A 27698-nucleotide genomic window follows, 5' to 3' on the forward strand; every position below is an offset into this window, starting at 1 on the left:
ATTGGGATCTTACAAACTGGCAGACCTTGTGGCAAGCCACGAGACCCTCCAGTATGCTGTCAACTCCCTCTGCGCTCCACATGCCATCACGCACATCTGTGTGTGAGTGTGGGGACTAATAACCACAGCTGTGGTGTATGGTACATGTTCCCACTGATCCCTGAGGGGGGTGACGCCCGTCTGTCTGCGTGCGTGTTTATAAACGTGTGTTTCTATGTATGTGGGTTTGCATGTCTCAAAAAAAAGCTCCAGTTTTCCACCACCATCTACCTCACCCTCACCCACATCAACATACAGATCTACATCATCATTCCCTTCCAAAGCCCTTTCACGCTGTATGGATTTTTTTTTTTTTTTTAAATAAAACAAGATAAAATTAAGGATTTTTTTTTTAATGGACAAGGCAGAGTATATCTCATCTCTTTCAAACAAACTATATCGCAGTAAGGGTCATAACATTTTCAGAGAACTACAAACAGCACGTTTATATTGTCCACTGGGGACACTCATACAGTATTGCATCAGAGCAAAAAAAATTCACACAGTCACCTAACATCTAAAAAATGTATGCGTAGAAATATATTGCTAGGATTTCTACAAATGCTTCAAAACACAATGAAATCTTTTCCCCTTTTAGAAAAAAAAATAATATACCATAAAGTCAAAAAAATGAAGAAAACAAAAATAAGCCCTGCTTATAAGAATCTGATTGGCTAGATTCCCCAGTCACCTCACTTCCCCCTCTACCTCACGTGATTGGTTGAGCACCTGGTGAAGCAGAGGAAGAAGCTGCGATTGGCTGGGGAAGGGTTAGGAGGAGGAGCCGAGGCTGCAGGTGCATCATTTCTTCTGAGGTGTGCTGAGCTTCTGCATGCCGCGGATTTTGTCAAGCAACTCGACTACAAAGTCCTGCAGGGAGAACAGGAAGAACGACGGACAAAAGATTAACAGCTTTTCAAAAGATTCGCACAAAAGGCTGGTTGTGTATACAGGCATATACTCACTGAAGTTATTAAAATGCTGACAAATTAGAATTTTATATGACAAATACTGCAAATATTGCAATAATGATATACTTTTTGATGTATTGTGAAATGTCAATTGTCATTATTACTCACTGTATCAAGTAAGTCATTTTTTAAGTTTTCTCATTAAATACTTTATTGTTGCAGGGTGGAAAATCAGTAGCCCAGACAGATTGGGTCTGTTCTTTTTTTATTTTTTTTATTCATCTAATAAATTATTTTATTCAGATTTACTCATAATTAAAAAAGGGTTTTTATTTTGTATGCATGTTTAAACTTAATATGCTTTATGGTGGTGCGATGCACCTTAATGCTGTAACTACAGCGTAATCTACTCTTTCCAAAAACCACCTACTGCTGCATTACACACATCACACATGATGTGCTGCATTAGAAGCTTTGTAAGAAGAGGATAATAATCACATATATATATTCTTCCGTTTCCCTTATTCTAAATTAATCCGTTGTTGCTCTTTTCTAATCTAGTTGTTATGTTAGCATTTTTTAACCTGGACCAGAGGTATTCAAACTGTTGGGCAATGACATTTGGTGGCGCGGTAGAGATGGAAAATACCAAAAAATAAATATTTAAATGACTGGTTCAGACAAGCCAACCTTGACACGTTTTGTGCAGGAGCATTGCAGTCTTCTTTTTGAGCCAATCAACATGTAAATCAACAATGACTGACAGTTGTACAGGTGTTTTGAGCTCTTTGCTTAAAAGATGTGCTAATGCAGCACCCACGCTTTCTGTCACAGTAAATGGAGATTTTTTATAGATCATTAATGCGAACTAAAATCTATCAGAGGGTCCAACTTAAGTATGAGTAAATAAGTAGATTTCATCAGTTAATTCAACTATATATATATATATATATATATATATATATATATATATATATATATACACTTGTTGGTGAAAAGGGTGCTTACTTCAGTAGGTTTGTAACAGTCCACCAGCAGATCCTGTGAAAGAACAGAAGAAATATTCAGTTGTTAAAAATAATCCTTCCTGAAAGCACTGTAAAATAGTACAAATGAAAAAGCAGGTAGAGGATGTGAGTCGCAGAACCTTAACACGTGCAGCACGGTCCTCATCATTCTGCATGTCCAATAGCTCATCCACATCTATCTCCAGTTCAGGAATCGCCTCCTCCTGTAGCACATACACAAATGAAAGGGACACATTGGTAAGTTCTGCACTTGTGATTTGTGCAAAAACAAAAATGACAGGCTTACCCTATGTAAATACACATGTATAAGTGATGAAATCCCATGGAGGATTAAATCATCTTTGCTACAAAAACAGTGTAGTACCACCTGCTCACCACAAGAGGACACTATTACGAAGGTGTTCAAGCATAACATGCAACATTAACTTTACAGTGTAGCCTGCAGTTGTTGGGCGGTTTTTTCGACATGTAAAATGTAATACACTATATGGCCAAAAGTTTGTGGACATCTGACCATAACACTCATGTGCCTTTTGAATATCCTATTCCAGATGTAGAGTCTCTTTGCTGTTATAATAACCTCCACTCTTCCACGAAGGCTTTACACTGGATTATGGAACATGGCTGTGGGGATTTCTGCTCATTCAGCCACCCACAAGAGCTTTAGTGAGCGACCTATGCAGGCCACTACAAACTTGGCAAACCATGTCTTCATGGATCTCGCTTTGTGTACAGGGGGATTGTCATGCTGAAACAGGTTTGGACCCTTTACTTCCAGTAAAGGGAAACTGTAATTCTACAGCATACAAAGAAATTCTATTCAATTGTTCGCTTCCAACTTTGTGGCAACGGTTTGTGGAAGAACCACATATTGGTGTGATGGTCAGGTGTCCACAAACATATTTGGACATATAATCTACATGAAAACTTAACATCACTCTTTTATACATTTTGCATACATTAGAATCCTAGTTAGTGTACTTTGAAAAAAAAGAGAAAAAAAAACCTTTACTACCACATTGTACTTTATAAGATTATATTTATATGGAAATATGTTTGTTTCACCTAGTTTCACTATAAATAATTAAATATGTTACCACACCATAGAGCCAAACAGTTCAAACATATAATTACACATTGACAGCTAGCATTAGCCATTTATCTAGCTTTAGCTAAGCTGCATTTGATTTTGTTTTTATTAATGAAACTGTCAAAAAAAAAAAAAACATTATTACATTTCTAAATACGACAATAAAAATATTTAGGACTTGACTAAAGCTCCATACAGAGATTATCAGACAAACATCAGACAAAACTATAGCCTACATTTGTGGTATTAGAACAACAATCATCCATTTTAAAACTGAAGCAAAGCATCACTTCACATTCTCAAACAGTTTATGCATTTTTGGCACCACAGTGCTTTGGGAAGATGGACCAACGTCTTGCTCTTTTATTTATCAATTTTTTTTAATTAACTGGCAGAATCTGTGTTCTAATAAATCAATAAGTCACAAACAAAGTGATTTTGGTAGACTAAATAAGTTGGTAGACTGAACTTTCCACCAAGGCCTCTGTCTACGGTCTTACCTCCCCTATAAAAAGAGCAAACAGTTCAATCTGGGACAGATTTAAATGCAGCTAATGGTGAGTAAAACTTTACAATTTTCTTGCAGAATCCAAATGCTTTGCTTTTTGGGTTCCCAACAACTAGCTACTGTATATGAACAGGCTGAACAGAAATGTTGATAAGAGCTGGAAACTAACATTAGCTCATGTAGGCTCATGTTTATGCCACTTGATCTAACCACAAAACGTAATCTGACATAAGACAGGCTCCATAAGACATAAGACCTCCCCAAGGCTCGGCTCAGACTATAGAGCAGAACTGACAGATTAATGTGTGTGAGCGACGCTTCAGTTTAGCCTTAACGTTCCTTTCTCCGAGCCTTCTTACTCCACTAATACCTTCAAGGATGCATAGCAAATCTTTGTAAGACACAATCAAGCTTAATTTGATTTTACGCTTTTGCTCACGCAATACAGTGATTTCCTTTTACTGCTGTGTTTAATATGGTTGATTCAGTGAAATTTGCACATACAGATAAATGCCTGTTGGGAACTGCTGGGCATGAAACAGATGGGTTTGGAAAAAAATGGTGAAAAGTCACTGGCTCTGTGTGTGTTTTCCATTCCTCTCACTTGGCTCGCCTCGTCCTCACGTCTGCTGTCTCCAGCCCGGCCTACGGCTATTAGCTCATCCTTCCTAATACAGTTTTCGTTTTCCCTTCTATTTCATGTCCATGTTTCATTTGTCCTAGTAGTTTCATCGCGCTGTAATCTGCCTGTTGAATGTGTAGTTTAGATGTACGCTTCGTGTCAGGGTGTAAAAATAGCGCACACGACTGGAAACGCCAAACCCAAATTACATGCTGCACTTTCTCTCCTCTCTCTCCTCCCTCCACTGCTTTTATTCTTTTCCTTTCCATAAAGTGTTGTTCAATGAAGGCTAGTTAATAGTCCTCCTCCTTTCTTCAGCCCACCCCATCCACCCCTTCGCTCTCTCTTTCTCACACACACACACATGCACATTACACACACAACCCCATTGTCGATACTGAATAGTTACTCGACGGCACATCCAGTCAACACTAAAAGAGTAAAAAATCCAGCTACACTGCTGTAATGAACCTTAAAATGTCCTTGATGCTTAAAAACACTGGTCGTGGTCTGCAGTGGAAAATTAAATCTGGTTGGAAGTGCCGCTGGCGGCACTCGCACGTCCTCTTTTCCACTGCCATGTTCACTCGTTCCTCTCTTCCTCCCCCTCGGTTTGGGCTGCCCACACCAGCTGTCATTGCACCTGCCTAACTGCCCCCTACCCAAATCTCTCTCACTCATACACATACACACACACACACACACACACACACACACAAGCAGTCACTCTTCACACAAACGACCTTTCACTCAAGAACAGAGTTGTACACTGATACTGCCACAATATGGCTCTGTTCCTAATTTCCCTCGATTTCTCTGAATTACATATGCTAATTAGAAACACAGAAACTAACCCTACCCTAGAAACTAACAAGTAGTGATGGCTACTCTCCAATTCGTTTTGAGAATGAGAAACAGTAGTAGTTTTACAATGCACAGCTTTTCAAACCTTACTAGTTAACCTTACACAAATGAAATAATGCACATGTTACATGTTAGCTTAGAGGTTTGGGGGTTCCAATCCCGACTCCGCCCTCTGTGTGCAGAGTTTGCATGTTCTCCCTGTGCATTGGGGGTTTCCTCCAGGTACTCATGTGTTGTACAACATGTGTTGTAGTCTGACTGGAATCTCCAAAGTGTCTGTAGTGTGTGAATGTGCGTGCGATTGTGCCCTGCGTTGGCAAGTTGACACCCCGTCCAGGGTGTGCCCTGAGCTCCCTAAGATCGGCTCCAGGTTCTCCGTGACCCTGTGTAGGATAAGCGGTATTTAAAATGGATGGATGGATGTCCCTATACACATTCAGTGAGAGTTTATAAGATGAAACCATGCTTCTATTTTTTTTCTTTCATTTTTGCACATTAGTAAATGGGAACTGACTGCAGGTGGAAACTAAAATTGCGAATAGGGAACTGAAGAAACATTATACCCCACGTGCCAAAGGATCGGTCCGAGTAAGTATTTAAGCTAACCGTTTGGATTGATCTCTTCACCGCATGAAATTGACCTCATTCGAATAGAACCGAGGAATTACAATGCCGCTTGTTTTTCTGTCACTTTGACGCTTGATGAAACTATACATTGCCCATCCATCCAGAAAACGAATGAAGCCCTAACAATTTCTCCACTCCTATGATTTGACTCTCTCAACCGATCCCATGTGTTTCTTCCGGCAACGCAGAACTTGATCAGATCATACGGTCTGACTCACAGAAGAATTCCCCAGATGGTGAAGACAAACAGGATAGTTAGCTAACAAGCTACTGAGCTGCTTGATCAACCTAACTTCAAACATGACAGATGCCCAAAAAGAGAGAGAGAGAGAGCGAGAGAGAGAGAGAGAAAGAGAAGGAACTCAGAATATAAAATGATTTGACTAAAAACACTTGAAATTATTCACGAAAGTTGTTCAATTCCTCATGAAATAAATGAATTCTGTACCAGAAATTCATTGTAATTCGTGTCTTTCCAGATTCTACGAAATTCCAATACACATATTTACTGCCGGAGGACAGGAAACTACACTGCATGGCCAAAGCCAAATGTGAGTGTGGCACGTAATTATGTGTGTATATGTGCATCATCTTGTGTGATTCACTTAGTGTTAGTGTGGCTCAGAATGACTGGGGGAAAAATGTTCCAGTTAGCTGTTATATGAGTCAGTAGGGGTGTGTTAGCATGTGTGCTAACAGGCTAATCAGTACAGAGTTTGCTAAAGCAAATGTGCGTTGGTCTCCATGTGTGTGTCTGAAAGTCTGTGTTGTGTGTGTGTGTGTGCGCTCCAGGCAGCATGCACTCACTCTGAGTGTGACCTGACAGTATGAGGGAGGGTCAATCTCAGCTCCTGCACTCATCTGACCCCCACATCACATGACTTCTTTCATCACAGAGGAAGAGGAGGGATAATAACTGGCTGCTGTGTGCAGGCTCTGAGACAAACTTCCGCAACACGCACACACACACACACACACACACACACACACACTCTTAAGTATTCCCCAAGGGCCTTCTGCTGCTAGGCAGCTCTGTACTAAATAGCAACATGGAACCAAGTTCAAAATGTCTGATGTTACAGAAACACCAAATGATTCAATGTCAAGTCTATGTTCCAGTTCAGTAATTGTTGACATCCCTTCTGTATACACACAGACAGCATGACAAAAGATCATGTCTACAGCACCATAATATGACCCACAAGACAAAACAGTTGCTCTGAATGCAGTACATACTGTATAAAGTATAAAGTGCAATAGTTGAAGGCCAGAGCAGTGTACAAACCTACTATTTCTGAGGAATGACAAGTGTAGCACATTACTATAAATATCCAGGACAGTCTGGGTAACCATATAGAACCACAAAACAAAATCTTCATAAGCATAATTTGCATTATATACAGTGTGCATGAATTGAAATGTGTATATATATATATATATATATATATATATATATATATGTATATATATATATATATATATATATATACATACACAGTATCTCACAAAAGTGAGTACACCCCTCACATTTTTGTAAATATTTGATTATATCTTTTCATGTGACAACACTGAAGAAATGACACTTTGCTACAATGTAAAGTAGTGAGCGTACAGCTTGTGTAACAGTGTAAATTTACTGTCCCCTCAAAATAACTCAACACACAGCCATTAATGTCTAAACCGCTGGCAACAAAAGTGAGTACACCCCTAAGTGAAAATGTCCAAATTGGGCCCAAAGTGTCAATATTTTGTGTGGCCACCATTATTTTCCAGCACTGCCTTAACCCTCTTGGGCATGGAGTTCACCAGAGCTTCACAGGTTGCCACTGGAGTCCTCTTCCACTCCTCCATGATGACATCACGGAGCTGGTGGATGTTAGAGACCTTGTGCTCTTCTACCTTCCGTTTGAGGATGCCCCACAGATGCTCAATAGGGTTTAGGTCTGGAGACATGCTTGGCCAGTCCATCACATTCACCCTCAGCTTCTTTGGTAAGGCAGTGGTCGTCTTGGAGGTGTGTTTGGGGTCGTTATCATGCTGGAATACTGCATACTGATCATGCTCTGCTTCAGTATGTCACAGTACATGTTGGCATTCATGGTTCCCTCAATGAACTGTAGCTCCCCAGTGCCGGCAGCACTCATGCAGCCCCAGACCATGACACTCCCACCACCATGCTTGACTGAAGGCAAGACACATTTGTCTTTGTACTCCTCAGCTGGTTGCCGCCACACACGCTTGACACCATCTGAACCAAATGTTTATCTTGGTCTCATCAGACTTGAGCTTGAAGATTATTGAGCAAGCATGAATGAATGCACTAGGCAGTCCTTCGAGGATTTTGCGATCACATAAATTAACGCAAAATCAAGGAAACACCACAATATTCATGTGACATCATCGCAACACACATTCAACCAAAGCCCTCTTCGATAAACATGCATCAAACATGAGTACAGCTAAAACGTCTCATTCACCGACAAACATCACTGTGAAAGACCGTGCAAAATAATTTCGCCAATTCAAGTAGTTTACCGCAAAAACAACAACAACAACAACAACAACAACAACACAGAACCTTTGCAAACTGCATCTCAAATTTTTAAAAAAGACGCAGCAAAATCATTAAAAATACGAAGTGAAATCCTGTAAAGACTGTCTAGGTTTTCTGTCTACAAGGCAGTAGCGCATGTAACACTCTGCCACATCGTCCTCCAACATCGTCTATTCTTAAAATAACCTCCATCAAATTACAAGAATATATTTAGTCCACATATATAGTTAGATATATACATATATATTCTCTGTGTTGCTGCAGGGTAGAAAAGTCACTCTCATGAGACATATCCAATGCTCAACTTCCAGCCACAATTTTTTTTTTAACCTAATATTACTCCCCCTTTATTCATAGCAGAGTCTTTCCTCTCACATGACAGCTAAGCAATATGATAGGCATGTGCTTTGTCCATCACATGTGAAGTCATCTTATCTTTCCAAACTGGTGCTCATGCCAAGTCACAGGACAGATGAACACAGTTGAAGGAGAGAGCTAAAGACTAGTTTATGTTTCCTTAACATACTTCAGAAGGTCAAAATAGAAGGCATCAGAAGTCTCAAGAAGGAAAAAAAAACCCCACTCTCCAAAACAGAGATTCAACCAGCAGTGTGAAAGCGTGGGAGCTGTCAGGAGACGTGTCCCGATTTGAGAAGATGATATCCAAAAGCTAATGCTGAGTGGCTACAACTAGCCATGGTTTGAACTACATTTCCCAGAAGCAAGGTTGAAGCGTTGTTCCTTCTTATTTAAGTAGTGTAAAGATTTAAATGATTATCAGCTGTGTAGTGGAGTTATATTTCTAGTCCATCAGGATATTCTTGAGGGTTAACTGGAGGACATCAAAAACGATGGAGCTGTTTTTATAGAGTCAGTACTTAGGGACTGCAGAGCTCATTAAAATAGCTAACTACATTTTGAAAGTCGCTTGCTCAACAATCCCGAGACATTTACATGCAGCCCAAGTGAGGTGAATTATCAAAAACTGCAATATCCATGTCAATACGTGCCGCTCCAATTTGTTTGATGGGCAGCTTGAAAATAGCTACGAACCCCTCCTGATTTTCAGAGTTTTTCATTTCAGACGTTTTTGAGACATGTGTCTGATATGGTTTGATCTACTTCCTCTTTATACATACGCAAACAGATGCTTGTGACTGTCTAGCACAGAACTGCATGTAGCCAATAATAATAATATTAATAGTAACAATAATAATAATCATCATCATCTTATTCTGGTTTAGTGGTTAGCACGTTCGCCTTACAGTTCCAAGGTCGGGGATTCGATTCCCACCGTGGCCCTGTGTGTGCGGAGTTTGCATGTGGTCCCCGTGCAGCGGGGGTTTCCTCCGGGTACTCCGGTTTCCTCCCCCAGTCCAAAAACATGCATGGTAGGCTGATTGGCATGTCCAAAGTGTCCGTAGTGTATGAATGGGTGTGTGAGTGTGTATGTGAGTGTGCCCTGCGATGGATTGGCACCCTGTCCAGGGTGTACCCCGCCTTGTGCACGATGCTCCCTGGGATAGTCTCCAGGTTTCCCTGTGACCCTGAAGGAAGGATAAGTGGTATAAAAGATGGATGGAATGGAATCTTTCTTTCAATGAGTTCATTGATAGTTAAATTATCCACTTCACCATTACATTTTCATTGCATCATTATCCACCTATGAAAGCTTTAATCCGCAATCTACACAGCAAAATCACCAGTGTTGATTTAACACCCACAGTGTTGACTTTACACCCTACAGTGTCTATATAAGTCCTCAAATAAACTCAAATAAACACTCTGGGTGTAAATTCAACACTAGGGATTTTACTGTGTATTAGTAACTATTTTCGGTAATGGAACACAGTAATGTTGAGAATGTTTATAATAAGTTGTCATTGTGCATTATATCTTTTAATACTTTTTCCTCAGAGAACATTGTTTATTGTCTAGCGAACAATTTGAGCATTTCTAGTAATAGGTTTTTATATTTAATTTATTATTATTGTTATTATTATTATTATTATTTTATTTTTTAAATAACGCTTTATTTATATGTTCACAGCATTTACCATGTGATTAAATACTACTCTTCTGCCAAAAACCTAAAATACCTATAATTTTGAATTTAATAATTGCTGGTACTGAGATAAAAGAGAGAAAGACGGAAAGAGGGTGATTATGTTAAAACAGGAAGTAGGAAGTGGGAAGATAAAGATCAGAGCCAAAAATCCAGGCTGACCTACTATCTCTTTAGCTAATCACTTCTCTTCCTCTCCAGACTTACACAAACTTGTACAGAGTTGCTTAACTGGTTGACATATTGCTACATCTCGACATTATTTCAAATAATTAGGAACAAACTCACAAGTCAAAACTTGATACTCGCATCCGTCCCAGTCAATATAAACTCACAAGCCAGACAATAAGCTGAAACAGGATGTTCATATCAATTGCAACAGTGCATTTTCACAGTTAAAAGGTCTGTGTGTGTGAGTAAGTGTGTGAGTAAACGAGTATGTTAATGACTGTGTAACTAAACTGCTGCATGAGTAAATCCCATAGCCATGACCAGAATCATGATGCTGGACATAGTTTCATAGCTTTACTGCTGGTTTCAAGGATCTTAAAGCAGTCACACTCGAGAAGCCTTCATATATCCGGTACATGTATTGTAGGAACAGAGACTTGTGTGTATGTGTGTGTGTGTGTGTGTGTGTATGCTAGCTAATGAGAGATGCCTGAAATGAGACATTTTCCTACTCAAGTGACATGTGAGACCTGTGATAATGAACAAAATCCTAATTATAAACCTATGTGTACTGCAATTTCATTAGTACTACTGAACTGCAAATGAGGTGGGTCATGAACTGTGTGTCAAATCATTTACCTAGTACTAAAAGATCTAGAAGATTAAACATAGAACATATGTTTAGAACATCAGTGGATTTGAGAGGCTCATTAATATTCAAACGGTTTTTCTACTCAAGGGACGTGACGGTAAAAGCACACATCATGTAAACAACAGTGCTGGAATGGGTTTAGCGCTAGCTGATGCAAGCTTACTAAACTTAACCAACAACATTTGCTGTACTTTGATGTTTTCACGGGGGGGGGGGGGGGGGGGGGCTTAGTGGTCGGCATGTTTGCCTCGCACCCCTGGGGTTGGGGACTAGAATATTTCCTCCGCCCTGTGTGTGTGGAGTTTGCCTGTTCTCCCCGTGTTTCAGGGGTTTCCTCCAGGTACTCCGGTTTCCTCCCCCAGTCCAAAGTCATGCATTGTAGGCTGATTGTCTGTAGTGTGTGGATGTGTGTGTGTCAAGGGTGTCCCCTGCCTTGTGCATAAGTTCTGTGGGATAGGCTCCAGGTTCCCCCACAACCCTGTGTAGGATAAGCAGTATGGTAAATGGATGAATGGATGGATGAATGATGTTTTCAGCAGTTACAGTTAGGAGATGGATACAGAAGTGACATTTCAGACGAACTAGCTCATGGTTCTGCATGAAATCCGCTACAGCCCCTGCCATTCTGTGGTGCATGATGGTACAGGTTAGTCCAGAAAGCGTCTCTTGCGCCACATTTCATTTATTCTGCATATATAGTGCACCATTTGTTTATATTTCTCAACATGAACACTGGACTCATAAATTATTTAGACTAGTACACAAGTAGATGATATGAGATACAGCTATGGCATTCACCAATCCGATGCACAGCTGCCAGTGGAAAAACAGTGGGAGTACACATTTTTCCCCTTCCTACTCCCTCTCTGTTTATATATCTTATAAAATCATCTTTATACTTACTCATCATGTGCCTTTCTCGATCTTAAATTCACTCGATCTAACCTTTGCTGCTTGTACCGTTTTGCAATTTCAGACTTTCGGAAAAAATTGTCACTTTATCACGGCCTTATCATCGATTGAGGCCTGTGGCACTTTAAAAGGATGTTGGTGTAATATCATAACTGTAGTGTAGCAATGCAGGAAGGTGGAGGAGGACTGTATTGGTCACTGCCTGCTGTCTCTCATCACACACACTGGCTTATCAGGCCTCGGCACACTGAAGAATAACACACAAATGCCCGGTGAGTAGAGACAGACCGCTTTCCGTCCCCCAGAGAGAGAAAATAATCAGGTATATCCTCGCTTTCTGTTAAAGGAAAACGGCAGTGTTTTTCAACTTAAAGTCTATTTGTTATGTCTGTAGTATACAATCACTTACAGTATATACAGTAGAGATACATGCTTAGGAATGATTTGAAATCATGTTGACTTGGAACCTACTTACAATCAAAGCCTAAGGGCAGTCTAACATTTTATGGCATTTAGCAGACACCCTTATCCAGAGTGACTTACATTTATCCCATTTATACAACTGAGCAGCTGAGGGTTAAAGGCCTTACTCAAGGGCCCAACAGTGGAAACTTGGCAGTGCTGGGGCTTGACCTTACAACCTTCTGATCAGTAGTCCAATGTCTTAACCACTGAGCTACTACTGCCCAGCGCTTCTATCATTAATATGTATGTGAAAATATATTTTTTTGTAAATCTCTCATGAATTGTATGTATTAAGAACATAAGTTGATCGTTCACAGATATCCCTAAACCTAAACTTGAAAAAATTAAGTACTTTTTAATGTATTGCTTCGGAGTGGGAAAGTTAGATAAACCTGAGAACCTAACAACCACTTGAAATAAGACTTTCCTTAGACTTTTATTGTAGACTGTAACAGCTGTAGTTTTTAGTTAATGCTATATAGGTATGAATTTAAATATTCAGTAACTGTTGCCCTCAGACGTTTTGAATAAACAGGGCTTCTACTCTTTTGCCCACAGCAGAGAAACACTGAAATTCTTATCAGTGGTAATCACACCTACTCTACAGATGCAATAGATAGAGGCAGAGTTGAATAAATGCATTGAACCCTTCTGAAGAACCTCCATGTGTCAGTTATGACAATGTTAATAAGAAAGACTACCCTTGAAATGCAAAAAAGTGTCAACGCATCATGTAGTCTAATTTATTCACCTGAGACAAGACTTTGATTGTGCCGATTACAGAAGCAAGTTCTCAGTCCACATGAGGGCCTTTCACATGGTAAGAGTTTCTATAGCTACAGTCCGCCATCACACACACACACACACACACACACACACACACGTACACACTCCCTCAGCAGGCCACTATGGGGTTAAGTCCCTATTTCCTGCTCATCAAAAACCAAAGGGGTAACATAACAGAATAAATAAAAGAATGTTGAGCATGAGAGAGCAGGATGATGGGATGAATGGAGGGGTGCCTGTAGTACACTGGGAGGCTTAATGAAGATAAGTGATCTTACACGATGAACTGCAGTTAAATCATGATTCCAGTGAGCCTGACTGAACAGGCAATGAGCAAAACGCACTGACTAGCTCTTTGTTAGAGCGAACAATAAATCAAGCCTTGGATCTTAAACAAAGGCTTTTTTTGAGAGCAAAAGAAATCATTTAAAAGGCCTGAAGCCCTCCAGTCTAGGATGGCCATACTGAAATGAAGAATCCCATGGTCACTTTGCTTCATTTGCTTCATGCTGTGTAATTGATGGCCAACAACCACTACTGAATTTAATTAAACGTCTAGCCATCACATCAGGACAACTCAGGAAATTGAATCTGGGTTAGCTGGGGGCCAAGGGGATCTGAGAGAGGGATCTGAGACATTGACCTGGGTGTAATGCATATTATATATACATGTACATTGGATACATAGATACACTCACTGGGTCACTACAATACAGTTATCCAGTCAGCCAATCATGTGGCAGCAGTGCAATGCATAAATCATGCAGATACAGGTCAAGAGCTTCAGTTAATGTTCACTTCAAACATCAAAATGGGGGAAAATATGATCTCAGTGACTTTGACCATGACATGGTTGTTGGTGCCAGAGAGGCTTGTTTGAGTATTTCAGAAACTGCTGATCTCTTGTGATTTTCATGATCAAAAGTCTCTAGGGTTAAGACAGAACAGATGAAAAAACAATATGCATCTTGTGAGCAGCGCTTCTGCATGTGCAAACCACCTTGTTGATCAGAGAGGTGAGGAGAGAATGGCTAGACTGGTTCGAGCTGACAGGATGGAGACGTTAACTCAAATAAACACTCTTAACAACCATGGTGAGGAGAAAAGCATCTCAGAATGTGCAAAATATACAGTGGGGGAAATCAGTATTGGACGCGGCAACATTTTTTTCAGTAAATATATTTCCAATGAGGCTACTCATATGAACTTTTCACCAGACATCAGTATTAACTCAAGAAATCAGCAAATATAAAGAATTCACAACATTAAAGTCCATAAATGAAGTTATGTGTAATAAAGTGGAATGGCACAGGAAAAAAGTATTGAACACGCTAACTGAAAATTATTTATTACTTAGTGGAGAAGCGTTTGTTTTTAATGACAGCTTCAAGACACTTCTCATCTTCATCATCCTGGTGGATGGCAGCAGATTCTTCTCAAGAATCTCCCGGTAAAGGGCTCCATTCATCGTTCCTTCAATTATATGCAGTCTGCCAGTAACATGCAATGAAAAACAGCCCCACACCATGATGCTTCCACCTCCAAACTTCACTGTTGGTATAGTGTTTTTAGGGTGATGTGCAGTGCCATTTCTTCTCTAAACAGGGTGTGTAGTGTGACAGCCAAAAAGTTCAATTTTGCTCTCGTCTGACCAGACTACACTCTCCCAGTATTTCATAGGCTTGTCCAAATGAGTTGTAGCAAACTTTAAATGAGCTTTGACATGCCTTTTGTTTAGTAATGGAGTCTTGTGGGGTGAGCGTGAGCAGTGGAGTGCATTGCCTATTGTTTTCTGTGACGATGGTACCTGCTGCCTCCAAGTGTTTCTGGAGCTCTTTCCGAGTGGTCCTTGGCTCTTGGGCGACTCTTCTGACTATTCTTCTGACTCCCTTGTCAGAAATCTTGCGAGGAGCTCCTGTGCGTGGCCAGTTGATGACGGAGTGATGTTGCTTCCACTTGTGGATAATGGCCCCAATGGTGCTTACTGGAGGATTCAGAAGTTTTGAAATACGTCTATTTCTGATTCCAACAATATGTTTCACAACAATAAGGTTGCGAATGTCTTGGGAGAGTTCTTTGCTTTTACCCATAATGAGATGTTTCTTGTGTGACAGCTTGGTAACGAAAAGCCTTTTTATAGACCATCAATTTACTAACCCAGCTGATATTAATTTGCACAGATATGAGGTATATAATTACTTACGGATTTCAGCTGGTTCCTTGCCTTACCTTGCCTTGGAGAACTGCTTTTTCTTAGCCTGTTCAATACTTTTTTCCTGTGTCATTCCACTTTATTACACATAACTTTGTTTATGGACTTTAATGTTGTGAATTCGTTATATGTCTGGATTCCTTGAGTTAATACTGATGTCTGGTGAAAACTTCATGTGAATAGCCTCATTGGAAATATATTTACTGAAACAAATGTTGATGCATCCAATACTTATTTCTCCCACTGCATATATATGAGCTTGATAAATGAGACCCATTGTTCGGTGTAATTCGAGAGGTTTAATCTACACGTGGACCACGTTGAAGTTTAAATAGAAGACGGGTGCTGTCCTCCTCTGCTCTGCTCTCACTAATTTGTACAGGTTTCTAACAGTAATTTCCTCAAGGTTCTTTCAGCCAGTGAAAGCACCTGGGTTTGATTAAAAACAGTGAGGGTGTTTACTACTGCCCTGTGACCCACGGGAAGCCTCAAACCCTGGACTTGTGGTTTTAATTGGTTGACATAAACATGGGGAAAGATTGTCTTCAAACTATCAAGGTTTCAGGGGAGAAATGGTGCAGAGAAGGAGAGCAGGGCCGAGGGATGAATGACGCATTAAAGCATTTCATTCCTGCTGTTTCCTTGTGAGATTGTTGAAACTAGAATCTGAGAAGCTGCCTGGATGGTGAATGAACTCCAGGCTTTCACAATGAACATAATTATGAAGTGAGTAAGACAGTTTCCACTACCACTACATGCTTCAATAACACAATAACACAACTTGACCTCGTCAAAACATAAACAAAACCAGCTACACCCCATTTTACTCTGGAATAATTTCCAAACTCCTTTCTGAAGCTCAAGGTCTCGTTTACAATGCCAAGAAGTAACACTGCGTTTGTGTGATTATCGCAAACACACATTTCAACATGTTTCCCTGCACTGAGAAATCAAGTCTTGGGGCAGTTATTGAATTCCATCATTAATGAAATCTAACTATAAGCATTACACTCACAATAAAAGTCTTAAGATGAGACAGACCAGACAGAACTTCTTACTATTATGCAATTAGATCCAGCTTTCAAACACTGGAGCAATACAGTAAAAAAAAATGTTGTTTTTGTTAACCTGGGCTTTTTAGGTTTTACTGTATCTATGCGTAACACAATCACAAATTCTTCCCTTTAAAAACAGTGTGTCAGCTATTGTCAGCTCTGAAATTTACAAATAACTTTGACTGAAAGCATTCTACAAAAATATAATACACATTTATTGATTTATCTAGTTTTGAGTAAGCACGTCTTCTGGTATTGTTTCTTAGTAAAGAATAAAAAAAACATGTTGAAATTGTTAGCGATAATCACTCATATGCTACTGACGCAGTAGGCAGAAATGACTTTGTAAAACAATCGGGTATTCCTTAAAGCTCTTAGGGTCATAGGGCACAGAACTATAGTGACGATACGCCACGTTATCAAACCAGGCAGTCTGTGTGTCTCCTCAAGACTGTCTGCTCTGTGCCTCTTGCTGAATAAAGCATTTGGACTGAGAGAACAGCTATTTCCAACAGAGCCACTGGGCTCGGAGACTCCTCACCACACAAAGCTTTTTACTCTTCCCGAGTCCTTCTGGGAAAAGACAGAATGACACAGCATGCTGCAGAGTCCAGCCTGTAGACCTGGACGAGCTGTAGTCCAACTGGGTGTTTAAACTCTGTTTATCTCCACATGAATGCCCATGTGCTGCTTTAACACTCATACCAAAGTCTTATGAACAAGCAATTAATGTCACAGTTTTACTATAGCACCTACATATACTCAGTCCCTCCAGGATTTCGCGATTTTGCCGTCACAGAAATTAACGCAAAATCAAGCAAACGCCACAATATATTCCGAGGAGCCTGCAATTCTTCAAAATGACCACAGGTTTTCTACAGATTTGGGCCAAGATGCATCATGTGACTTCATCACAACATGCATTCAGCCAAAAGCCCGCTTTGCTTCACGTGTGTCGAACATGAGTACAGCTAAAAGGTCTTATTTACCAACAAACATCACTGCGAAGGAGCATGCAAAACAATTTCGTGCGATTGCAATTTCACCAATTCAAGCAGTTTTCACCACAAGAAAAAAGTCACAAGAAAATCAAGTCCTGTACAAACTGACATAGTTCACACTATGCATGTATTTAAAAGAGCAGCAACGTGAGCTCAAAGCTAAGTATTTAATAAGTATATTAAGTATTTATTAAGTCTTTATAATGGTAGTGTTTGAATATGGAATCTGCATTCAGTGATGTGATGTGATTCAGTCACATCAAATACTAACTTCATGGGGATTAATGACATAAATAAGGAATAAGCACAACAGCATGTGCTCTTATAGGAAAATAATCAACGCCAGGGTCTTGGGATGCTATTACGACCCCACCTCAAGCTGATTATTTCTCCTGTAACATCACATCGCTTATACCACAGCAAATTGCAAACAAATACAATTTTTCTTTATTAAAAAACATGGGAAACGTTTGATCTGTTTATACGTGTATTCAATGTTGTGGAATGTCCACAAAACAAGTGTTGCTCACTTAGGATTCTACCATGTAATAATCTTGCATCACAGAAGGTGCAGTGTGGTGGTTTGTAGGTTCCTGTATTTAATGAATAAAAATAATGAAATATAAAAGTAGTATATGCTGTGAGCGTGTAATGGCGGTACATTTATGAGTATATTTATTAATAATGAAGATCAGTATATTTATTATGTGGCCTGATCTGAGGTGATTCTTGAAGACTGTACACAGACGTGTAAAAGCACACACATCCCAACCTTCCTCAAGTAAATATGCTCCGTTCTGCTGAATTACTGAGATAAGGACATGATCAGATTATAACATTAAGACTAGATTACAATTAAAGAGAGATGCAGATTAGCCTGTTCATTTATTTAAAGCTGCCTCAACAAATGATGATGACAAATGACGCAACAAATGACGCAACAAATGACGATGTTCTGACACTTCGGCTCTTTGTGTGTGTGTGTGTGTGTGTGTGTAAGAAAGAGTGTGTGAGAGGGATAGAGAGAGAGCTTTCTGTTTATTAAGCTGTCTGTAGTAATTTAAAGTTAGTCATTTTATTATTACACAGATATAACAGTTAAGCCGTACACATAGAACTCACTGTATGCATAAAATGTTCATTCAAAATGACATGCATACAGTCAACATCCAAAATAATGTCAGTACTCAAATATAGACATATATTAAGCTATTTATAATAGGCTGTTTCGTTTGCTTTTTGCTTAAGCTGCTGTAAGAGTTTGTGAGCTGTGAGCACCTGGTGATCGAACAGGAACCTAATCCATAATGATGTATAGCTGACTAGAACAAAAATAAATCACTCCTGTACAGGGCAGTAGATGTAGATATAGGTATAGAACAGAAATCTGTACATTGTGCACTTTCTCCATAATGTATTGCTCATTTGAATGGAGGACAGTGAGGAATCTGCCACTGCTGAAGGTAAGTGAGAATCACATTAAGCATCAGGCTTTGTTCCCTTAATAATAAGAAGGGCTTCCTCTTTACGGGGCTTGTTTTGACTGAACAGGAAGTGTAAGAGACAACGACCATTACAATAACACAGGAACTTATTTCCAAGACATGATTTTGAATATTCCATCATGTGATATTTCTGCAAATGTTATCAGGCAAAAGTGCTGATAAATTCAGCACAGCAATTCCCAGTGAGTATGCTGACTGCAAAGCCTGGGAAAGGCAGGTCTAAACCTGCTCCATTAACATACACACACACACACACACACACACACACACACACACAAACATACACAAAGGTGTGAGCATGACAGAAAATGCTAGATTGGCATGAGTGCGTGTGTGAGTGTGAGTGCGTGTGTGTGTGTGTGCGCAAGTGTATCAGGCGGGAGATTCCACGATGTTAAAGGATAGATGCAGAGGTCACAACAGTCTCATGACTTCAGTGTGAATGTAGTGTGTGACTGTGTTTAGTCAATGGTCAAGATCCTGATTCATGGGTCTCACAGAAAAATCTATATTATGTTGTTTTCTCTAGACTGTGACACACCTCTGAATTTAATAATGGGATTTTTTGAAGAGCTAATTCTTGTTTGGCTCAAATTCACACTCAGCCCTGCTGAAAAAAAAATAACAAAAGAAACCACCATAGAAATTAATGGTTTTAATGGTTATAATCGGAACTGTAATGGTTTTAATGGAAACTGTAATGGTCCCTGTGGGTCTCTACTGGTAATTTGTTGCCTATTGGTGGCATGTTATGTCTAGTGGATACCATTAAGGACCAGTAATGGTTTTAATGGTTGGCTGATGGTTTGTAATGGTATTTGTAGTGGAAACAATTAGAAGTTCTGTGATGGTTTCTATTGTTTGTTTTATTTTAGCGAGTACTTCTGTAAAACAAAAAAAAAGAAAAAGTAAAATAATATAAAAATAAAAATAAAGATTAATGGTGGATCCTTGCGTATGAGCTAAAATGATACCTTCATTTGATACAAAATTATTAGAAAATAACAGTGTGGTACCTGAACACTTTTAACCCCAGGGTCTGTATGCGAAGCTAACTAACTAGCTAACTTAACCATCGTTAATGTTAAGTATGTTGTTATGGTATATTTGGACAGGCTTCACTAAATAAATCACGATAAATACGATAAAACGGAGTCTCTGGTCCTGAAAATACACTTACCCGTGACAAAAGATAGGGGATAACTAGTCTGGTAGCTGTTAGCAATGCCAGGAGGACATCAGGTTGTTTCCAATATGCATATTTATAGATTCTAACTTTTTTAAATTCATGTCAAAGTGTAGAGATGTTCTCAGGCATTTCAAACAACCACTTTATTATTCTAAATTTTCAAGAGTTTAAAATTGCATGATATGTCACACTAGAACTAGGTATATGCATTCCTATGCTTTGACTACGCTATGTTTCTTTAGAATCTGACAGATGCTTATGAGCATAATAATAACCGCTCCAAGTGTGTGTTACAGCCCCACACCTCTTATGGAAAGAATTTGCTGATTCATGCTAAACTAAATCTGAAAGATACAAGAAAGAGATGAACCTTGTTACATTAATGTGGTCAAAGGCCATTACATGAAAACAACTGACCCATCTTGGTGATGTCATTCTGGACTTGAGGCCAAATAGATCAATACTGGTGTATGGGAGAAGCTTGCAGTGAATCATGTTGCTATATGATAGGCTATAACCAAAGTGTGAAGCTGTTTGTGTATGTGTATGTGTATGTGTGTGTGTGTGGGGGGGGGTCCTTAGGAAATATTATGTGCAATTCTTGTGCTTTATTATGTGCAATTCTTGTGCCAGAGGTTAAAACCGCGGCTGTCCTTTTCCATCTCTTGCTCATGGTTTGGCTGTTTGTCAGTGATCATCTGCTTATTTCTTGACATCTGCGTTTTCCACCTCTCTGTACTACTATCAGAATTGTCTCTCTTTTTACACATGCTCTCTCTCTCTTTCTCACACACACACACACACACACACACACACACACTTGCTTTGCTTTCCTAACTAAATGCAACCATTGCCTGAACAACATAGCGGTCCATTACATAAATTTTCCTCCATAAATTACTGCAGTGTTTGTCCTGCCTCATTGTGTACAGAAGGACCACGTGTCAAAGCAAACTCGCACGTGTTGTCGAGTGAGTTTGCCTATCGTCACACTTGCTCAGATTGCCCTCTTCCTTGTTCCTTTCTTCTCCTCCATTATCTTTATATCACCCTATTCATCCTATCACTTTTTCCCCCTCTTCTCTCGGTGTCCGTTCCTGCCACCTGGCCCATTATACTACAATACTTTTTTACATACTACTTAATACAGGAGTATGCAGTCATGTCATGGTGATTATGGTAGCATGTGGCTTTGTATAAAACCATAAAAATGATACAGTATACTATTAAGTATGGTAATATGCAGTTTTGGACAGAGTTACAGTGATTATACAGTATACTATTTAAAACAGTAATATACAATTTTGGGCATAGGCTCAGTGACCCTACAGTACACTATTTAGCCCAGTAGTATGTAGACTTAAACACAGCCACAGTGATGATACTGAATTTACTATTTAGATTATAATGCATACTATTTAGTACAGTAGTATGTGGCTATATACATAGGCGTATTATTTAGTAGTGAAGTATGAGGGTAGCATGCTGTTTTGCATGTAAAATGTAGTGACCATACAGTTCAGCTTACTATTTAGTATGTTTGTATCATACAACTTTGTTTCCAACATAAAAACAGTCACTATGTAGTTCCCTCTCTGTATATATGTATGGTAGTATATGGTGTTGTATAACACGGTTAGAGATACATAGTATACTGTTTAGTATAGTACAGTGCTGTATCGTGTCCATATAGTATAGGCTACTATTTAGCACAAGCAGTATGCTGTCTTTAGCACCTACAGTGCCCTCCACTAATATTGGCACCCTTGGTAAATATGAGCAAAGACAGCTGTGAAAAATAGTCTTTATGGTTTAACCTTTTGATCTTTTGTTTAAAAAAAAACACAAAAATTATCTGCTCTCATGGATATCAAACAACTGCAAACACAACATAGGTTTATCCAAAAAATATCTTTGTTAAATATAGGTGTGCAACAACTATTGGCACCCCTATCAATTCATATGAGAAAAATATATTTGAAGTATATACCCATTGATATTTTACTTTTTTTTGTACACCTGGATGACTAGGAACAGGAAATTTTTCAACCATGACTTCCTGTTTAACAGGGGTATAAGTATGTAACACACACATAGGCCAAATAGCCAGTCATTCATAACAATGGGTAAGACCAAGGAATATAACTGTGATGTGTGGCAAAAGGTTGTTGAGCTTCACTAAATGGGAAGTGGCTATAAGGAAATAGCAAAAGCATTGAAAATGCCCATTTCCACCATCAGGGCAATAATTAAGAAGTTCCAGTTAACTGGAAATGTTATAAATCAAACTGGAATTCGACGTGTGTCTATATTGTCTCAATGCACTGTGAAGTGGATGGTTCGAGTGGCCAAAAAATCTAAGGATCATGGCTGGAGAATTGCCGAAGTTAGTTGTGTCTTGGGGTCACAAAGTCAACAAAACTACAATCTGAAGTCACCTACATCACCACAATTTGTTTGGAAGGGTTTCAAGAAACAAGCCTGTACTCTCATCCAAAAACAAACTCAAGCATCTTCAGTCTGCCAGACACTACTGGAACTTCAAATGGGATCGGGTTCTATGGTCAGATGAGACCAAAATAGAACATTTTGGCAATAAACACCAGAGGTGGTTTTGGCACACACAGAGAGGTAGCCATATGAGAAAGTATCTCATGCCCACGGTTAAATATGGTGGTGGCTCTTTAATGTTTTTGGGGCTGTTTTTCTGCCAGAGGACCTGGACATTTTGCTAAGATACATGGCATCCTGGACTCTATCACATCTAGAAATATTAAATAAAAACCTGATTGTCTCTGCCAGAAAGCTTAAAAGGGGCCATGTTTGGATATTCCAGTAGGACAATGATCCAAAACATACATCAAAATCAACACAAAAATGGTTTTCTGACCACAAAATCAAGATCCTGCCATGGCCATCCCAGTCCCCTGACTTGAAATCCATAGAAAACCTGTGGGGTGAACTGAAGAAGAGAGTCCACCAGCGTGGACCTCAAAATTTGAAGGATCTGGAGAGATTCTATATGGAGGAATGGTCTCAGATCCCTTGCCATGTATTCTCCAACATAATCAGGCAATATAGGAGAAGACTCAGAGCTGTTATCTTGGCAAAGGGAGGTAGCACTAAAAGGGTGCCAATAATTGTGGCACACATATATTTAACAAAGATTTTTTTTAATAAACTTGTGTTGTGTTTGCAATTGTTTGATATCCATGAGTATTTTTGTGAATTTTTTTAACAAAAGAAAATAGTGCCCATACAGTACACCTACTATTTAGTACAGTAGTATGCCGTGTTGTGTGTAAAAATAGTGCCCATACAGTACACCTACTATTTAGTACAGTAGTATGTTGTGTTGTGTGTAAAAATAGTGCCCATACAGTACACCTACTATTTAGTACAGTAGTATGCCGTGTTGTGTGTAAAAATAGTGCCCATACAGTACAGCCTACTATTTAGTACAGTAGTATGCCGTGTTGTGTGTAAAAATAGTGCCCATACAGTACAGCCTACTATTTAGTACAGTAGTATGCCGTGTTGTGTGTAAAAATAGTGCCCATACAGTACACCTACTATTTAGTACAGTAGTATGCCGTGTTGTGTGTAAAAATAGTGCCCATACAGTACAGCCTACTATTTAGTACAGTAGTATGCCGTGTTGTGTGTAAAAAGTGCCCATACAGTACACCTACTATTTAGTACAGTAGTATGTTGTGTTGTGTGTAAAAATAGTGCCCATGCAGTACACCTACTATTTAGTACAGTAATATGCCGTGTTGTGTGTAAAAATAGTGCCCATACAGTACACCTACTATTTAGTACAGTAGTATGCCGTGTTGTGTGTAAAAATAGTTCCCATACAGTACACCTACTACTTAGTACAGTAGTATGCTGTATTGTGTGTAAAAATAGTGCCCATACAGTACAGCCTACTATTTAGTACAGCAGTATGCCGTGTTGTGTGTAAAAATAGTGCCCATACAGTACAGCCTACTATTTAGTACAGCAGTATGCCGTGTTGTGTGTAAAAATAGTGCCCATACAGTACAGCCTACTATTTAGTACAGTAGTATGCCGTGTTGTGTGTAAAAAGTGCCCATACAGTACACCTACTATTTAGTACAGTAGTATGTTGTGTTGTGTGTAAAAATAGTGCCCATGCAGTACACCTACTATTTAGTACAGTAGTATGCCGTGTTGTGTGTAAAAATAGTGCCCATACAGTACACCTACTATTTAGTACAGTAGTATGCCGTGTTGTGTGTAAAAATAGTGCCCATACAATACAGCCTAGTATTTAGTACAGCAGTATGCCGTGTTGTGTGTAAAAATAGTGCCCATACAGTACAGCCTGGTATTTAGTACAGCAGTATGCCGTGTTGTGTGTAAAAATAGTGCCCATACAGTACAGCCTACTATTTAGTACAGTAGTATGCTGTAATCTGTGACTATGCCACGCTGCCCCTTTAAAAGCGAACGCTACAGTTAGTTTGTTATTAATACGTTTACGAGCTGATACCAGAGTCCCAGTGCATTGTGTGTTATTGTGTAAAAAGCTGGGGAAGTTTTATTCAGAGAGTAGCTACTTTGTAAAGTAACTCCAGAGGGAGACTTTAGGAAGAAGTGTGAGGTTTCCGTGCCGGTGATGTGGGGGGAGGGCGGGGAAGCAGTGGGGGGGGGGTTGTCGGACGGCCAGGACAGTGAGGAGAGATGGAGTGAGTGAGTGAGGGAAGAAGGGAGGGAGGTAAGGGAAAGGGAGTGGGTTATGAGCCACATGCAGAGTTCTTTTGTTCTAATGAGCAGGAGATGATCTGTCTCTCTGAGCCTGTTCAGGGCCTCTGATCTGATTGAACTCAGTTAAATCCCTCTCCCCCTTGTCAGGAAGTCACAAACCAGTGTACATGAATGACTTTTGGAAACTTGCATTTGCTTCACTTCACTGAGTGTCAGAGAGTCCGAAACGCAAAAAAAATGACCCATAGTCTGAGAAGCAGTCGTCTGCTGACAGCAGTTTCCCAAATATGACATTAAAAAAAAAAACCCAGTGTGAACGGTCTGACTGCACTCTCTACACTCTCCATGTAGGAATAAATAAAGTGTTTTAACAAAAACTAATATGATCTTTAGATCTCCTAAACGACTTTAAAACCCTCTTCCAGGAATAGAATGTGGGTCAGAGACACACCGTTGCTTAAACACACACACACACACACACAGGTCGCGCGCGCAGGCAGGGAGCTACAGTGTATCTCTAGGCTTGTGAATGAGGTATAGATTGGACTTGATTAGCACAAACTCAGTCCAGCTAAACTACACGAGCGTTAGATTCCCTGAGATAAGTCCATATTTAGACTACACACATCACCACTTGAGCATCTCCACTAGCATGGCAGGCGGATCTATAGATTAGTAATGAATCGCGTGGATCGGACTCGATCACTCACCTCACAGTCGTATAAATCTGTGAGTTGGTCGATGATCCACTCCTCCAAATTCAGTCTCTTCCTCAGCTCTTTCCGGTCGTATTTGACCGTAACTCTGCCTTGTTTCCGGGCCGGGGTCTCGGTCTGTTCGGTACCGGGGGGAGTTTGGAAGTAGACCCGGGGCTGAGGGCTCGACTCCGGGGTTGTTACCGCTGCCATAGTCCGATCGCGTTTACAAAGAGCAGCGGGAGGAAACTCTGCTCTGGGCTTTTCCTCGCCGTGTTGATCAGTTCAGTGGGACTGAAAAACGCCACGTGAAGACGAAAATGTGTCTGCGTCCGTCTCAGTAAACACACACACACACACACACAGCTGAAACCCAGCTCCTGATTGAGGAGTTAGATCGGATTATGAATAACTGAAGCTCGTTCACTCTAGATGAAGTAGAGTGAAGTTCAACACGTGTCGGTTTGGGAACTGAGAAGAACACACACACTCACACACACTCACACACACACACTCAGGGTTTCTCTCTCTCTCTCTCTCTCTCTCTCTGCTGCGTTTCTTCATGCAAAACTGGTGCAAATCCTGTGCGTGGACTTTGTAAATCGACTTGCTCTTCTCCTTAACGTTATTCAAATCAGCATAAAGTGAAAACAAACAGTCCTCTATTCCTCCTCTTTTCTTCTCCCCGGTCGTTTTGTCCTTCCTTTTCCCCTCCTCTCTCTCCCCGCTCTCTTCCTCTTCTGGCTGCTGCTGTAGATCACTGTGCGTAACCCCCTCTACACACACACACACACACACGTTTGTCTTACTATCCTTCCACTGACACAGTTATTAATGCAGCTAATTAATGCAATGTTACACCTGAATCTGACCTCTTTAACATTGACATTAACATCAGAAACCAAAAGGAAACTTTTATACTCTTTCAATCATTTAAATAAAAGCTACAGTTTAAATCAAACAAACAAAAATGTCCCCACAAGGACAAAACTGTCAGATATTTCTAGCCTTGTGGGGACATTTTATATCCCCACCAGGATGTAAAGTACAAAGTGCTTCAAAGAAGACATATATATATGTGTTTGTGTGTGTGTGTGTGTGTGTGTGTGTGTATAATATACACACCTGCATATGATAGTATATATATATATAATAAATAATATCGGTAGTAAGATATTAAATTTAATAAAAGACAATAAGCAAATAAAATAGAATTAAAACGATACAAATAAAAATTACACGTTAAAACATACACACATACACACACACACACACACACATTGTTTTTTGTTTTGTTTTTTTGTTTTTTTAGGTATTCTTCACAAAATTGTGCCATAGTGAAGGAAATGAAGTTTGTTTTTGGAGTTATCATTTTGCAAAAGGTTTCCTAAAAGCACCTACCAGTGACCCAGTGACCAAAGCAAAAAGCACCGTAAAGATAACTAACTAAATAATGTTACCATACACCCATTACCTAACAACTGAGACCCTAACCTGAAATCCTGAAGTAAATAAAAACACTTAAAAGAAATCCTTCCACATTTTTATTTTTTAAATGAAGAGTGCTCTCGCTCTCTCTCTCTCTCTCTCTCTCTCTCTCTCTCTCACCCTAATGAGAATAAGTTCAGCCAACAGCTCCCACTAACAAATTCAAACACAAGCAGGCTTGTCATTACAAGTGAAGAAACCCACAAACATGCTAATTCTAAATGACAGGCTTACACTTTGCAGATATAACAAGTTATTCTGGGAAACCTATTATAGACAAAAGAGTCACCTATTTACTTTTAGAATTTTTGTCTTTAAAAAACAAAACAACCTGAAAGCATGAGATAAATCAGGGGTGTACAAATGAATCTCAGTGGGAGTTGAATAAAATAAATAGAAATATAAGGATATGCTCCATGCTGTATATTTCACCTTACTAATGTGTGAACATATAGAGCCATGGCCTACAGACTAACTACAAATAAAGTCTATCTGATTGCCCAGTAGTTTTAAACAATAACAATT

General features: G+C 39.6%; 1 protein-coding gene across 1 annotated transcript; it reads right to left on the reverse strand.

The window, feature by feature from the left end:
- Window positions 1-340: 340 nt before the first annotated feature.
- Window positions 341-26554, reverse strand: ppp1r14bb (protein phosphatase 1, regulatory (inhibitor) subunit 14Bb). The gene is made up of 4 exons (XM_053629262.1): window positions 25701-26554; window positions 2098-2181; window positions 1959-1991; window positions 341-909 (listed from the first exon to the last, which is right to left on the reverse strand). Exons 1-4 carry the CDS (start codon window positions 25896-25898, stop codon window positions 841-843), a joined length of 384 nt encoding a protein of 127 aa, XP_053485237.1. The 5' UTR covers window positions 25899-26554; the 3' UTR covers window positions 341-840.
- Window positions 26555-27698: the final 1144 nt, after the last annotated feature.

This window comes from Ictalurus furcatus, chromosome 7 (genome assembly GCF_023375685.1).
Source record: "Ictalurus furcatus strain D&B chromosome 7, Billie_1.0, whole genome shotgun sequence".
NCBI lineage: Eukaryota > Metazoa > Chordata > Actinopteri > Siluriformes > Ictaluridae > Ictalurus > Ictalurus furcatus.

What these genes read in the sequence shown, in the direction of transcription:
- ppp1r14bb (XM_053629262.1), bottom strand. Translation starts at nt 25,898, where the DNA reads ATGGCAGCGGTAACAACCCCGGAGTCGAGCCCTCAGCCCCGGGTCTAC. An exon ending in CAGATTTATACGACTGTGAG is followed by an intron (nt 2,182 to 25,700) that starts GTGAGTGATCGA and finishes TATGTGCTACAG; the next exon opens with GAGGAGGCGATTCCTGAACT. An exon ending in ACCGTGCTGCACGTGTTAAG is followed by an intron (nt 1,992 to 2,097) that starts GTTCTGCGACTC and finishes GTTCTTTCACAG; the next exon opens with GATCTGCTGGTGGACTGTTA.